This window comes from Vombatus ursinus, unplaced genomic scaffold (genome assembly GCF_900497805.2).
Source record: "Vombatus ursinus unplaced genomic scaffold, bare-nosed wombat genome assembly UNPS02010461.1, whole genome shotgun sequence".
Classification (NCBI taxonomy): Eukaryota; Metazoa; Chordata; class Mammalia; order Diprotodontia; family Vombatidae; genus Vombatus; species Vombatus ursinus.
Window position 1 is genome coordinate 11,047,714 of NW_020950239.1, and position 15,434 is coordinate 11,063,147.

Below are 15,434 nucleotides of genomic sequence, written 5' to 3' on the forward strand. Positions count from 1 at the left end.
TTTAGCAAAATATAAAAGTCCACCAGAATATATGTATATATGCATACATGCACACACACATGTTCAGCAAAATATGTGTGTATGCATACGTACGTATGTATGGATCAGAACTCAAGAAAATGGTTTTCGGGTTGTTGTTGTTTTTTTTGGTGGGCAGGCGGTCATACAATCCGCGGTATCTCCAGCCACACAGCTCTAAATGCAGCCCGTGCGAAAGTCTTTTTTTGCCCTAGGCCCCTCAGTCACCTCCTTTGTGCCGTGGGACAGAGGTGTTGCCCTGTCAAAGTAACCCTAATTATACTAAGGAATACGCGGTAATTCCAGGGTGACCCATGGCCACAGGCTTCTAGGCGTCATCCGGGGGAGGCCCTAGCATCGTAGCAACAGTCCTAGGTGCTTCCATAGCCCTGCATCCAGCACAGACAGGTAAGAGGGGTCCCTGCCCTGAGAACTTTAAAATCTAGCTCGAATCCCGGTGCCCTACGTTCAGATACAATCTGGGAAATACCTACGAGCCACCAGGTTTTGCAATCTGCCTGGCCGGGTTCTCGAGGAGAACGGAACCAGGATAGAATTCTCCCGGGACAGGTGGGGGTTGGGGAGGCTAGGTAATGGGGCGATGCAAATACGTACCTCTGAGCATGCGCACTCAAAACAATAGAGTTGCTAAGGCCCGAAGGCAGATGGAGACCCTGGGTACGGAGAGAGCCAATCCGAGAACTCAAACGCGTCTCGTCCCCACCAATCCGGAGTCAGGATTGCACTGAGCAATCAGCGAGCAGTTTGCCGAGTTTTAACCAATCAGAGAGCCGGCCACTTTGGGCGGACTTTTCAAAAACAGTGAAAACAAAACAAATCGGGGATCTTTAAAGGTCGTGATTCGTCTAGAGGTTCATCTCCTTCCGCCAACCCCATCTCCCCTCCCCGCCCCGGTCGGACCTCAGGGCCCCGACCGTGATAGGTTCCAGTGCCCGGACGATCCGAGACGGAGCAGGCCCTTCTAAGAAGAATTTTGTCCACGGGGCGGGCTCTGTGGAGCCGGTTATCCAGGGAGGGAGAGCGATTTTAAAGAGGGACTCTTTTCTTCTGTCGAGCTCACCCGGATCCCTACGCGGGTCACGTGCCCCTCCCCCTCGGGGGAGTTGGAAGCTCAAAACAAAAACAAGGGGCGAGCTCGAGCTTCCTTCCGCGGCGGCGGCGGCGGCGGCGGCGGCGGCAGAGGCCGAAGGGCGGCGGGGCGGCCGAGGGGCAGGGGGCGGGGGGACGGGCAGGCCGGACTGCCGCGATGAGGCGGGCGCTGTGAGGCTGGCGGCGGCGGCGGCGGCGGCGGTGTCGGTGTCGGAGGGAGCGCGGGGCCGCGGGTGGATGAGGGCCCCGGGGGGTCGCTGACCCGCGGGGTCGCGCAGGTGGAGCGGCAGGGCGCGGAGGCCCGTCCTCTTACCCGCGCTCTCCTGGCCGGGGCGCCACGGGCACGGGAGCAGGATCCCCGGCGCGGTGAGTGGGCGGCTGCGGGGCTTCCTTTGTTCCCCGCTCCGGGCCTTTCTTTGTCCCCCGGGGGCTGCTGGCACACAGTAGGCGCCTGCCTGCGGCTGGGCCCTCCGTCCTCTCCCCTACCCCGGGGCAGACCCGCCGCGGGAGGGGGGCGCCCCCCCCCGCTGCGAGGCCCCCGCCCCCCCGCCTCATTAATCCTTCTCGTTGGGCCGCAGATGAAGGACCTGGGAGCCGAGGAGCTGGCCGGCCGGGAGGGGGTCCAGCTCTTCCGGCTGCTGAACCTCTACCTGGAGCGGGAGCAGAGATTTCAGCCCCGGGAGAAGGGGCTGAGCCTGATCGAGGCGGCCTCGGAGGTGAGCGGGGGAGGGGAGGCCGTCCACTCCTCCGTGCGGGTCCTGGGACCGCGAGATGCCCCGGGCTGGGCGCAACCATAGCAACCTATTCATTAAAAAAATGAGCGCGGCCAGGTCGGGGGAATTGCGTTCCTGGGCCAGGTACTCGGGCTGGACGGGCGACGGCTGAGTATAAAGTGCCCACTGTGTGCTCAGTGGTGCAGGTGCAGAGAAAGGCCGCAGACAGCCGCCCTGTGCAGAGCGTGCAAACCCCCGTGTCCAAGTCACGTAGAGACGGGGTAGAGCGAGATAAAGGGCTCGGGCCGTCCAGGGAAGGTAGTGCATAAAAGGGGGGGGGGGGGGGTCTCCAAGGCCTGCAGCATTCTATGCATTAACTTACTGATTTGATGTAATGCTTTGTTAAAAAAAAAAAAAAAGATTTTTGTGCCACTGACCAGTAACATGTAATTTCTCAAATGTTTTTTATTAGAATGGACGTATGGGGTGATTGGAGAAATTTGGTTTTGATTTGTCCAAGTTCCCTTTTAAGATAACTGGAGGTTTTGTTATCTCGCTTAAATCAGTGTTTTCCCAAGGTCTTTTCATTTTTAATCACCCAAGAGCTTTAACTTTCTGTTAACCTGGGGGGTAAGAAAGGTTTTTTTTTTAATTAGCTTTCATTTTTATCACAGAACGACAACACTTTGTGTCCGAGATTGAGAAATGTCAAGGTGAAAGATCTTAGGAGTTTAGCCAACTTTTTTGGATCTCGAACTGAAACGTTTGTCCTGGCTGTCAACATTTTGGACCGGTTCTTGGCTCTTATGAAGGTACTAACTCCTTGAGCAGAAGTATTTGTTTTTAATAGGATTTTGTAGTGTGTAAGACCAGCCCAAATGGATTCAAACTTTTCTCCACACAACGGGCTGTGCTAAGTTTGGCAGCGTCATAGATAGTCATTTGTTCAGGGTAATTTAACAACTTGGGTGAGGTAGTGAGTAAAAACAAACATATTTACTCATTTTCTAGCCCGTATAACTCTAGTAGGAGATGAAGAAGGAAAGACTACATAGATTAGTTTTTTTTAAATGTTTGGAGCGTGGGGCAGCTAGGTGGCACAGTAGATAGAGCACAAGCCCTGGAGTCAGGAGAAACTGAGTTCAAATCTGGCCTCGAATACTTGATATTTACTGGCAGTGTGACCCTGGGCAAGTCACTTAACCCCAATTGCCTCACCCAAAAATAATCAAATAAATAAAATAAAGTGTTTGGAGCTAGTGAGGATTCTTTTCATTTGTTTGCAAGGCTGGTGTAGTGCTCTCCCTCCCCCTTCTGATTATAGCAGCAGTGAAATGATCAAACTATAAAAATGTCAAATCACAAAAATGTACATGTGCAGAATTTTTAAAAGTTCATAAATTTAACCCTAAACTTAAATTGTATTTTTGTTTGTAGTACTTAGGGCATGTAATTGCTAAACCAAAATGAAATGTTCAGGATGTATTTGATAATTCCATAGAAATTCAGTGTTGATTGGTTTTGTGAACCTCACCCCTTCCCCATATACATAAAGATATCCAAGTAAGATCTTCTTACATAAAAAATTTGCAGCAAGTCAGTCAGGCATTTTTAAATCGCCTACCCTGGTGGCACTGGGGATGCAAATACAATTAACAAAACATTTCTGACCCTCAAAGAGCTTTCATTCTGATCAGAGAGACAGGTACGTATGTAAGTAAATAAACTAGTTTTATACAAGGGTGTAGTTGGGGACAGCAGTTCTGCTCAATCTATGTCTTACAGAGAGAGAAGGATTCTGTGTGACATAGATGGGCGTGCCAGGCATGGGGGGGGGCAGCTCAGGGGTGGCGGTGTCAAGACACAGAAATGGACTTGAGTGTTGTATGTGAGGATATAGAGGTCATTTTGACTGGATTACAGAGGTGGACAAGAATACTGTCAGTGAGTCTGGAAAGATAAGTCAGGACCAGGCTGGGGAAGGCTAAACTTGGAGTTGATATTTTATCCTAGAGGTCATAGGAAGCTACTACGGTTTGAGTTGGGGAGTGATGTGGTCAGGTCTTTGCTTTCAGAAAATTACTTGGTGCCGCGTGTAGGCCAGCCTGAAGTGGGAAAAGACCGCAGACAGGGAGGCCAATTAGGAGGCTGTTTCTGTGATCTAGGCAAGAGGTGACAAGGGCTTGAACCAAGGTGGTGACTGAAGTAATTCCTGTATTGACCCTGGAGTCTGTTCTGCGTAGGACGATAACATTGTACTTCAAGTTAGGTAAAACTCCCGAATGATGTTTGAGTTTCCAAAAAAGTAGGCCACATCTTGCTTCAGGAGTGATGGGGCAGAGGAGCTCAGGATCGAAGGTTGAATTCTTCAACCATCAGTGAACTTTGAAGTATGAGGTCCTTACCCAGGGACACATGGGGGTGAAGGGGGAGGAAGGCATATTGCTGGAGGAGCTGAATTATATCAGTGTTGCTCTAAAGAGAAGAAAGAAGGCACTAATAAATGTTTACTGATTGATTGACATTGCCGCTGAATCAAGGCTCGCTCACAGTCCTTCACAATACCTAGCAAAGATAGCTCGTAGTAGCAAAGAAGGAAATTGGCAGAGAGGGTTTATCATGGGCACAGAGGCTACAGCAAATGTTTCATGGGACATTTGGTCATTGTGTATTACAGTACTAATGATAAGTAATTGCAAAAAGACCCCCATGAAAATAAATGCAGCTTACATATCAGCAGTAGTTGCTGAGGACAAAGTGGAAGAGAACCTCAGTAAAGAACCTGATAAGATTTTCCAAATAAAATCTATGCATTCTGATACATGGAGATGTCAATGCAGAGATGGGGAAAGGTGGGGATGGCGAGAAATATTGGGAAGAATGTGGTTCAGGAAAAAGACATGAAGGGGGCCAAAGATTTGTAGATTGTACAGGAGCCTCATGTCTCTGTTTTGAATACTTTTCTTTTGAAAAAGAGGGAGAGAATGGTAAGCTCTGGACATGGAGAGCACCACGTAATCACAAGTGACAAAACCAACTACATTTTAAGGGAAAGAAAAGGACTTATTATTGAAATAAGAGTTAGCTGCTCATGTAGCAGTCAGACTGAATTCATCAGAGCTAAGATTCAGATTTCTTTAAAAAAAGAATAATGAGAAAAAGTATGTGTGTGTGTACATACACACATATATTTAAAAATTTTTTAATGGAATTATTTGAACAAATTGTTGAAAACAAAAAAATAGGCAATGGAAACAAATGACATTGGTGCAGACTATAATTAATCCAAAATTAAGCCATTATAAATGAACTGCCACAACAAGGAAACCAGAAAGAACCTGATTCAACACTTAATTTGAGTTACTTGCCAAAGGGAGAACCAGGGCTGCTGAAAACAAACTGACCAATGAAGGATGACAGGCAGTGAGGAGGGCAGTATGGCTAGGGAAGCTGCCTAGCTAAGCAGAGTCATCTCAAAGGCATTCAAGGGCGAAATGATAGGACTCCAAACAGAAGACAAATGGAAAACATTTGTAAAAATCATCTCAACAGACTTTTTCATGTCAAGGTTAAGTGGCACAAGCCACACTTGGACCCCTTACCTCACAGTCTCTGAGGTGACTTAGAACAGTCAGGGGAAGAGAGTGCTGGATTTGGAGAGCACCGAGTTCAAATCCTGACTGCCACTTACTGTATGCCTTTGGCAAGTCATGTACTTAACCCCTCTGGACCTCAGTGTGGTTGTGGTTTTTTTTTTTTTCCCCTATTGGTAAAATAAGGGTGCTGGATTAGAAGGCATATAAGGTCCCTTTCGGCTTTAAATCTATGGTCTTATAAAATAGCATTGGGGGGAAGAGAGGAGAGTGGTGCTCAAGGCAGTATACTTTTGAAAGCATTGAAGGAGTGATAAATTGTCTTGGGGAAACACACCAAGGCCTGTGTGTAGGGGGCGGGGAATTTAGGCCTTATTAATACTGGAAGAAAGATAACCAACTGAACATCTGTAACTACCAATCTATTTGCCTAATCTCCCTTCTATACAATGTCTTTGAGTAATCTTCTTAGGAATTGGGGGCATTTTTGATTAAGGGCATTGATTAGTAGGGAACAAGTGAACTTTTGTGAGCAATTATCAATAGTGGACCACATTTTTACCATTGAAGACTGGAGATGTAAAACTATAAGATTCTATGTGCTTATATTTCATTGACTAAAAAAAAATCAGTAGAGGAAAATACTTCCCTACAGGCTCTTTTACAGCTGCATGCCTCCCAGCTATGTGTTAGGGTCATTGAGGATTCCTTAGAAAGATGTATGACAAAAATAACCCTGTCCAATGAATTGCTGATCAAACCCTGGGAAGTGGCATGAAACAATGAGATATATACTTGTCAGAGATTTTCACCACTGTGTTGGAGGAGATTGAACAAAAAGTCCTGGTCAAGTTAGGAGATGCCTGTAGTGGTGGGGATCTCATGTTTGTGGATGACATCATACTGATTATATCAAGCCAGAGACCTATAATTAGTTACTTAAAGGCCTTTGGCTTGTCCATCCACACAAGAAAGACCAACTGGATGAAGAGTTTTTATTTCCTAGATTTCAACGTGCATTTCGATAGGAGATATTTATTTTAGAGAGAGAGTGCTTATCCTCCAACTCCATGGGTATCCAGGGCAGCCAGAATAAGTGGACAACAAGTGGGGCCTAGAGTTGAAAAAGAAGAGAGCAAGCCAACTGGATTGCTTTCTGGAAATTGCAAAGCCCTTTTACTGACCTCAAGCTTCCTATGAAATCAAAGGCCCATATTGTCATTACTAACATGCTGTTGGTGCTGCAATATGGCAGTGACGTGTGGTACACCACTGATGCTGAATTAGCACAGATAGAGCAGCAGAGAGGCTCCTGGTGGGTTTGACTGGGCTCTTACCCATAACCAGGGAGGGACTCCAGAGAAGAGCAAGGGTAAAGGCTGTTATCAAGGAATTAATGTAACGACAGAAGATGGGCTGCTCCCATGGCAAAAGCTGAGGGCTCCAGGGGGACAGGCAGACGACTCCTCCGGCCTTGAGATGTCAGGGGACATGGAGGAGGCCTCCAGCATGGGATGCTGGGAAAACTCTGGCAGACTCTTGGGAGAATATGGCCAAGATTTACACAGGCCGAGCAGGCAGGAATGATGGAATCACATATCCACTGGAGTGACTGGAAAACTGAAACTAGGACTTTGGCCAGCTATTAAAGAACTTTGGATGGCTCTGACTTAAGATATAAAGTGAGGAGCCTGCAAGTTATCTTCAATCTGTTTAAAAACATAATGACCAATATTTCCATGGCTGCCAAGGGCTGGGAAGAAAAGGTCTCCCAAGGCTTTTTGTTTTTTTTACAAGTGTTTGGTTCTCTCCTCCTCCTGTCATATTTCCTTTGAGGTACTGACACAGCCTGGGGTTATGGCTGCCCTTCCCATCCCCAGCATACGCACCTCTGAAGACAGCCAGCTAAGGAGATAAAAATGAGGTAGTATTGTGAGCTCTGCGGCATTGTGGTTTCACTGTTGAAATACGTGCTGTATTGGGACATTGTTTGTCATTGATATCAGTCTGAGCACTACTGAAGAAACTCAGGTCTGGAAGAACAGTGTAATTCTTAGTGTCCCAAATATGTTATCCAAGCAAATTTTTTCAATTTGGTCATTACTGACCATTGTTCAGAAAACTTTTAGAAAGTGGGACGACTGCTTTGTAAAAATGTCTTTCTTACTGTTCCTAAAGATGCCCATTCTCTGGGAGGGATTTAGAAGTATTCTTTAAAAAAAAAAGGTATAAGCAGTAGAATCATTGCAACAAGCTTCTTTCTTTTGGATCTGGACCCTTTAATAGGTTTTCCTTTGTTTTGATACCTATTGGTTATAAGAGTTTTGTTTTGTTTTGTTTTAGGCAATTGCAGTTAAGTGACTTGCCCAGGGTCACACAGCTAGGAAGTGTCAAGTGTTTGGTCTGAGGCTGGATTTGAACTCGGGTCCTCTTGCCTTCAGGGCCGCTGCTCTAGGCACTCTGCCACCTAGCTGCCCTGGTATAAGAGTTTTTCCTTGAAGATCTTGAATGAGAAGGGAGCTCGGTTTTCCCAGGAAGTGTTTGGGGTCTCTTTGATGATAATGTTTCTGTGTATCGAGCTGAAGCCCACCTCTCTTAAGCGATAGGGCCACAAGGTGTTCTCTCGTGTGTGCTGGCCTTGGGATTAGAAAAGCTAGGTTCCAGCTCTTCCCAGCTTTCAGAGGCTGTAAGAGGCATTTGACCCCTGACTCACAGTCTCATCCTGTGGGCCTTCTACCTGCCTGCTTAACTGGTGGTGCTCACATGCAGTCATGTGGGTAGATTGCTTCGTAACCCTTTAAAACATGACATCAGCTGTTACTCTTTTGTCCTTTTGCGCTTCTAAAGACATCTTTGTTCTTCAGGTGAAGCCCAAGCATTTGTCCTGCATTGGAGTCTGTTGTTTTCTTCTGGCTGCTAGAATAATTGAAGAGGAATGCAATGTTCCATCAACTCATGATGTCATCAGAATCAGTCAGTGCAAGTGTACTGCTTCTGACATAAAACGGATGGAAAAAATCATTTCTGAAAAGTTGCACTATGAACTGGAAGCTACTACTGCCTTAAACTTTTTGCACTTATACCACACTATCGTACTTCGTCACACTTCAGAAAGGTGAGCACAAGTCAGTGTCCAGCCACTCAGACCTCATAGTTGTAACGTCACCCGCCAGCTTGGCACTTCACAAAACGGCTTCTTTCTCTAGGTCCCATGCTGTTGCTTCCCCTTAAGTATTTTAAATTTTAAAATTATGTCTTGAGAACATTTAAATTGTTAATCTGGGCAGTCTTTGTGGATCGGTGTAAAACTTCTTTCCTTTGATATGTCTCATAGGAAAGAAGTATTGAGTCTTGATAAATTGGAGGCTCAACTGAAAGCTTGCAACTGCCGACTAACTTTTTCAAAAGCAAAAGTAAGTATATTTTTTTATTTTTGTTTTTTAGTAACAACATAATTATGATCCTTTGACAGATATACTGAGGAAATTCACACACACTCTGCTTTTTTTTTTCCCCCACAGCCGTCTGTATTAGCTTTGTGCCTTCTCAATCTAGAAGTGGAAACTTTGAAATCTATTGAATTATTGGAAATCCTCCTTCTTGTTCAAAGGCATTCCAAGGTAAATTGTTGTATATTTTAGGGAGTTTTTCTTTTAAGAGTCACACATAGGAAACCAAAACATAGGGATGAGAGCTTGCAAGGAGAGCTCCTCAGTTTAATGGGATATTCTTGAGTCTCCTGTGGCATCGTGTCTGGACCAGGGGAGGCCGTAGTTCTTCTCTGCCCCACCTGACCAGCCGTCCTCTGTGTAGCCTCACATGTTGGGGGGCGGTGTGGAGCTCGCTCAGGGCCTGGAGACTGTGCAGTGTGAGCATCAGGTGAAGAAACTAGGGACAGATGGAGGAGAAACTTGAGAGGTGGCAGGTTTCTTTTTTCTCCACACACCATGCAGACGTGTGGGTCCGTGCTGCATATCTTCACGGATGTGCTTGTTTGCCTGTTAGAACAGAGGCTTCTGGAGGTCAGGGGCTGTTTGCTGTGTGCACATGAATGGCCCGTGTTGGGGGCGTTACCCAGGTAGATGTGGTTATTCGCATATTTTGAAGGGATTAATAAGCCCATGGTACTTGGCGCAGAAGCGGAGTGAAGAATGGTGGGTAGGAGCTACCAAGGCTTTGTGTTTGTGCTCCACGTAAGAGAAAACCCTTTACAAATTAAACTGTCCCGAAATGGATGGTCTGCCTCTGGAGGAAGGAGCAGGCTTTCTTTCCCTGGAGGAAGAGGCTAAGTCTGGGGGACAAGAACAGTCAGCGGTTGTCGGTTGTCTTTTAGGGACTTTGTTGCTCTAACTGCTTTTCAGATTATTGTGGTCCTAATGTAAAATGTGTACAGTAGTATACATGGGAATGGAGGGGGTACCAGGCCTGGAGTCGGAAATCGTAACAGTGATACGTAGCTAACAGTTACACAGCACTGCCATACGAAGGGACAGTGCTCAATGCTTTACAGTTATTGCCTCATTGATCTTTACAATAATACTGGCAGGTAGAGGTGCTATTATTATCCTCATTTTACAGATGAGCAAAGCGAGGCAAAAGGTTAAGTGACTTGCTCAGGGTCATACAGCTGAGTGTCTGAGGCTGGATTTGAACTCGGGCCTTCTTGACTCCAAGCCCGGCACCCTAAGTTCAAATCATGTGTCAGACATTTCCAACTGTGTGACCCTAGGCAAATCATTTAACCTACCTGCCTCAGTTTCCTCATGTGCAAAACGGGGATAACAATAGCCCCGATCTCCTGGGGTGATTGAGAGGATCAAATGAGATAAATGATTGTGAAGTCTTAGCACAGTGCCTGGCACTGTGTAAGTGTTGGCTATCATTGTTGTTAAGTGAGGTGATATTTATGAAGTACTAAGCAAACCTCACAAGCACTCTAAATGCTAGCTATTATAATCTTTTCTAGCTCTTCATGTGACCACTGAATGTCTTCACGTTAGCTGAACCATCATGTTATCAAGGGAGCTTGCAAAGGATTAAAATTCTTCCTTAAAAGCAAATGGTTTTTCCTAGGTTTGGGGCAGTAACTCACTTCTGAGAAATTTTCTAAATTCTGAAAGGAATTTAAGAAATATGATACCAAATTTTAAGCTCCATAACATAGTCGAAGCTAGAAATCAATTGGATCAGCGTTTATGAAGTACCAGGCAGTGCTAAGCGCTGGGAATGCAAATCGAGGCAAAAACCTGTCCCTGCCTTCAGGGAGCTCCCAGTCTGGTGGGGAGAGAGGCAACATGCAGATGGGCGTCTTGGCACACCCATGCTCACCTGGGCATTTTGATAGCCGGAGTCTGACTTGGGCTGTCGTTAAAGGCCGGATGTAGTCCTTTCTCAATCTTTCAAATTCTTTGTATTTCCAGATTAACGATGCTGATTTCTCTTACTGGAGGGAGCTAGTTTCAAAATGCCTCGCGGAATATTCATCTCCGGAGTGCTGCAAGCCAGACCACAAGAAGCTCGTGTGGATCGTCTCCCGGCGCACGGCCCAGAATCTTCACAACAGCTATTACAGCGTTCCAGAGCTGCCTACCATTCCCGAGGGGGGCTGCTTCGAGGAGACTCAGAGGTGAGCCAGCTGCCTTGGGAAGAAGGGTGCCATTTATTTATTTATTTATGTATGTATGTATGTATTTATTTTTGGTTAGGCAGTGGGGTTAAGTAGCTTGCCCAGGGTCACGCAGCTAGTGTTGTCAGGTGTCTGAGGTCACATTTGAACTCAGATCCTCCTGACTCCAAGGCTGGAGCTCTATCCACTACACCACCTAGCTGCCCCAAGAAGGGTGCCTTTTAAACATGACAATAGCAGAACGTTGGAGCTGTGAAGGGCCTTCGACATCCGTCCAGGCCGATTGCTTCATTTGACAGATGAGGAAACAGCTCAACAGTGAGGTAACTCACTGGAGGTGAAACAGCTCTGTGTGTAATCCAGTCATGCAGATGTTTTTTTCCTAAGAGTGCTGACAGGAAAGAAAATTTAAATTCTTTTACTTCTGTCTTGTCCAACATGTTACATCATCACACACCCTTGTAAGCATTTTATTTAAAACAAAATTTTCTGAGGCAGATTTAGGGGGAAAAGCAGGCATTTGTGGAAGATGAACACTTGTATGACTTCCCGTTCTCCTCATGGTCTTCTTAGCTTAATATTTCCCCCGATGGTTTTTTTTTTTGGTGAGGTGATTGGGGTTAAGTGACTTACCCCGGGTCACACAGCTAGCAAGTGCTGGATTTGAGCTCGGGTCCTCCTGACTGCAAGGCCAGAGCTCTATCTACTTCACCACCTAGCTGCCCCTCCCCCCAGAACTTTTGATAGAATCCCATTGTTGTGTTTTTGGAGTAATACCAGACCTGATGACTGTCTGTTAAGCATAGATAGTAGAATTTATTCTGTTTTGGAAATGCTGTTTAGCTTTAGCTTAACTATGTGATAACTTGGGTTTATGCTTTTTAAAATGTAGAATCCTGGTTAATTACTAAAACAGCTGTTGTGAAGACCCTCATCAGGATAGAGAGAAATAAAAATTCACATATGCTGCAGGAACTCAGCTTGGCTAAGATCTCCAGACTGTGTAGGGTTTCTCTTAATCAGCAACACCGAAAAAAGAATGGCCATATTTCTTTAATGGTTTCATAGTGCTACTTGAGAGATTTTATCCTCAAAATATTTTATAGCAAACATAAACAATTTGAAATATCCAGGAAGATTTTTTTAAGTGATTTAGCATTAAGTACCTAACATGGAGCACTGTAGCTCTGAAGTAGTCTTTGGAGGATGCCAGAGATCCAATTTGTTTTCCTTTGCTGACCATGACGTATTTTGCATATTTCGGTCATTGGTCGCTATGTGTGTGTAAAATGAGGGGGTTGATCTGCAGTGACCTTGGAGGTCCTTTCCAGTTGTAAACATTTTATGAGACTGAAAATTTCGTTGCACAGATGATGTATCTTGTATCTCATGAGTATTTTAAAAGATACAGTTACATCATATCAGAAAACTGCCTTTTTACCTTGATTGTAGTTAATGATCCAGGTGCCAACAGTATAATATACTATTTGGTTGGAGTTGTGAATAGGGCACTAGCTTTAAAAACCGGTAAGTCTCAAGTCTAAAGCCTGCCTCTGATACTTCCTGGCTGTGGGAGCCTGCACAAATAACTTAACCTCTCTTGGCCTCAGTTTTTCATTAGTAAAATGGAGCTAAGAACAGTGCCTGCCCCTCAGGGTGGTTGTGAGGGTCAAAGGAGACACGCCATCTGTCCTTGTAGAGTGCTCTGCAAACTTGAAAGGGCTCTGTGAATATGTCGTGGATGTTAGTAGAGTCCCTGGTACTGGCTGTCTCAGGAGCAGCAGCGTGTGCGCCGAGAGTGAGTCTGGCACACATGCTTCCTTTTGAAAGTAAAGAGTCACGGAGAGGTTCTCATTAGACTCCAGAAGAGTTTATTTTGGGATGTCTTTGGAGGTTTAAAAAAAGAAAGGTGCCTGATTTTTTAACCTCGTGATTTCAAGATTACATTTAAAGTGGTTAACGTAAAGTTTTCAAGTGTGTCGTAAATAAGATCTTTTTATTTTTTTGCTCCCCTTTTCAGTGAGGACTCTTGTGAAGATATGAGTTGTGGAGAAGAAAGTCTGAGCAGCTCTCCTCCCAGTGATCGAGAATGCGCCTTCTTTTTTGATTTCAAGGTGGCACAAGCCCTGTGCTTTCAATCTTAGAAATCTTGTTGTACGAAGTACACGTTGGGAGGGAGTCCGCCTACAGGTTTCTAAGCAATAAATGGGGGATGGTCTTCCCCTCCCCTTTATCTTTCAGGAAGGAGTTGCATGGACTGGATCCACCTGCTTTCAGTTTGTTACTCAGATCGGATCTGGCCTATTTTCATATTTAATTCTAAGCCATTAAATGGGTTTATGCTTCTTAGACAAGTAGTGAAAATACTTAGGGTGGCACTTTTTTTTTTCCTCTGAATAGTCATGCTTTTTTTAGCTGGGGGAGGGGGGTGGGTGGTTAGGGGAGGGACAATTAAAACCTTGAATTACTACTTTTCAGAGGGGTTTTTTGTTTTTTTTTTTTTTTTGATAAATGCAGTCTAAATATAGATGGGTCTTTTACAACTTTACAGAAAGCCTTCAGGTATTGTCATTTAAACATATTTGGGAGTGTGCCTATGCTCTATTGGCAGGGACAGTGGATAGCCCTTTTAACAGTTTCATAAATGTGTCTTCGTGATGGAGGATACATTCAAACATGTCAGGATATGCTTTTTAAAAACTGAATGTAATATCCAATACAGACCCAGCAAAACTTAAAAATGTAGTAGTCTTGCTCTTGTGCATTTTAATATTTAGCGTCTTAGTTGAAGTTGACCTATTAGCTACAGAAATAATTGACAAGCTAAGCTTGACAAGCATTTGCATTCTTTTTAAGTCTTAAGTGTTTTAGCCCTTCAGTTTATGTTAGTGTTTAATAAAATCCATAATCAAAACTAGTTTTGCATGCGTATGTGTAAAAGCTCTCAGTGCTGGATAAGGTTATTACGTAGAACTGGGTACGTGTGGAATCGATAAATGTGGATGTGACGACAAATGCCTGGTTTTGTTGCATTGCAAAAGTCATATGTTGGTATGATTACATTGTACGCTCTGAGAATACAGGAAGTCAATAGAATGTAATTCACATTTCAAGAATAACGGTATTAGACTGTGGGGGGGCCAGGGCTGAAATACAAAGTAAAAAGATGTCTGTGGTAGTGTGTATAAGTAAATGTCTGTGCTGTGGTACAGATGTAAGAATGGTGATGTGTGAACCGATGGACTTTGTACACTTGGGGCTTGGTACAAAGAAATGTGTTTTAAAAAGTTTACAAAATGTACATAAAAATGTAAATCTTCAAAAAATGTACATAAAAAGTACTGTATTTTTTTACATTGTGTAACTGTAGCATTGCATGTAGATATAATTTATTGTGTATTCTGTATCATAGAAACTGTATATTGAAGACTCGCTTTGTTTCTTTTCTACTTAAGTCAGCATCTGATAGGTGTTTTTCCAAAGTAGTTAGAGGTGATCTGACAAGATTACCACTCAGAATAAAGTAAAAGTTAACGAAGCAGAACCAATTGTATTTGTCTCTTTTGTGGAGCTCGTTACTAAACAAGGATCCATTCCTTCTCCCCACCCCCAATTTTAAAAAGCTTATTGTGAAACTGGATGAGTCTATTGATTTAAAATTCTCTTGACTAGAGTTAGCACTGTTAACTTGTTTTCACCATCTGACTCCCATTTCCAGTCCAGTGGCACATTTTACTTTATTACGTGGTTTTTGTTCTACCATGGTCTTCTTGCTAGCCCCCATACATCTTGTCTCCTACCTCCAGGCCTTTGCATAGGCTGTTCCCCATGCCTGGAATGCTGGGGGGGGGGGTGCCACAGTGCACAGAGGGCTGGACACAGGAAGATCTGAGTTCAAATCTAGCCTGAGGCACTAGCTATTGATCCTGGGCAAGTCACTTAACCTCTGCCTCAGTTTCCTCAATTCTAAAGTAAGAATGGTAGTACCACCCATCTCCCTAAAAGATGTGTAAAATAGGGACTTCTCCATAATTGGCTCCAGAAAGATGAATTCCCCCAGGTTTAGCTGTTCTCTGATCTGAGAAGGCAGTGGAGGAGGGTAATGTTTTTCAGAGATGGGTTTGGTGGACTGGATTTCTGAGCCCTAACTCCCTACTTTGGCCGGCAGATCTGCCTTTTGGGTTAGAGCCCCATATGAGGCCGTGCTGGAGTCAGCTCTAACTGGTTTTCAAGAGCTGATTAACATTTCCAGGGTGAGTGTCTGCACCTCAGAAATCAGCAGCTGCTACAACTCGGGGCTCATTTTATTGTTTTGTTGGTAGTCTAGACTTAGGCACTGTATGTGCAGATTTTTTTTTCAGACAGCCCACGTGT

The 15,434-nt window shown here is 44.7% G+C and overlaps 1 protein-coding gene across 1 annotated transcript; it reads left to right on the forward strand.

Annotated features, from left to right (window-relative positions):
• Positions 1–1,394: 1,394 nt before the first annotated feature.
• CCNG2 (cyclin G2) lies at positions 1,395–13,472 on the forward strand. Its single transcript, XM_027854606.1, has 8 exons — positions 1,395–1,494; positions 1,707–1,844; positions 2,516–2,653; positions 8,299–8,549; positions 8,769–8,847; positions 8,956–9,054; positions 10,855–11,060; positions 13,081–13,472. Exons 2-8 carry the CDS (start codon positions 1,707–1,709, stop codon positions 13,202–13,204), a joined length of 1,035 nt encoding a protein of 344 aa, XP_027710407.1. The 5' UTR covers positions 1,395–1,494; the 3' UTR covers positions 13,205–13,472.
• Positions 13,473–15,434: the final 1,962 nt, after the last annotated feature.

Coding starts and splice junctions, on each gene's coding strand:
- CCNG2 (XM_027854606.1), top strand. CDS start 1,707: ATGAAGGACCTGGGAGCCGAGGAGCTGGCCGGCCGGGAGGGGGTCCAG. Junction 8,550..8,768: donor CTTCGTCACACTTCAGAAAG/GTGAGCACAAGT, acceptor TATGTCTCATAG/GAAAGAAGTATTGAGTCTTG. Junction 11,061..13,080: donor TGCTTCGAGGAGACTCAGAG/GTGAGCCAGCTG, acceptor TCCCCTTTTCAG/TGAGGACTCTTGTGAAGATA.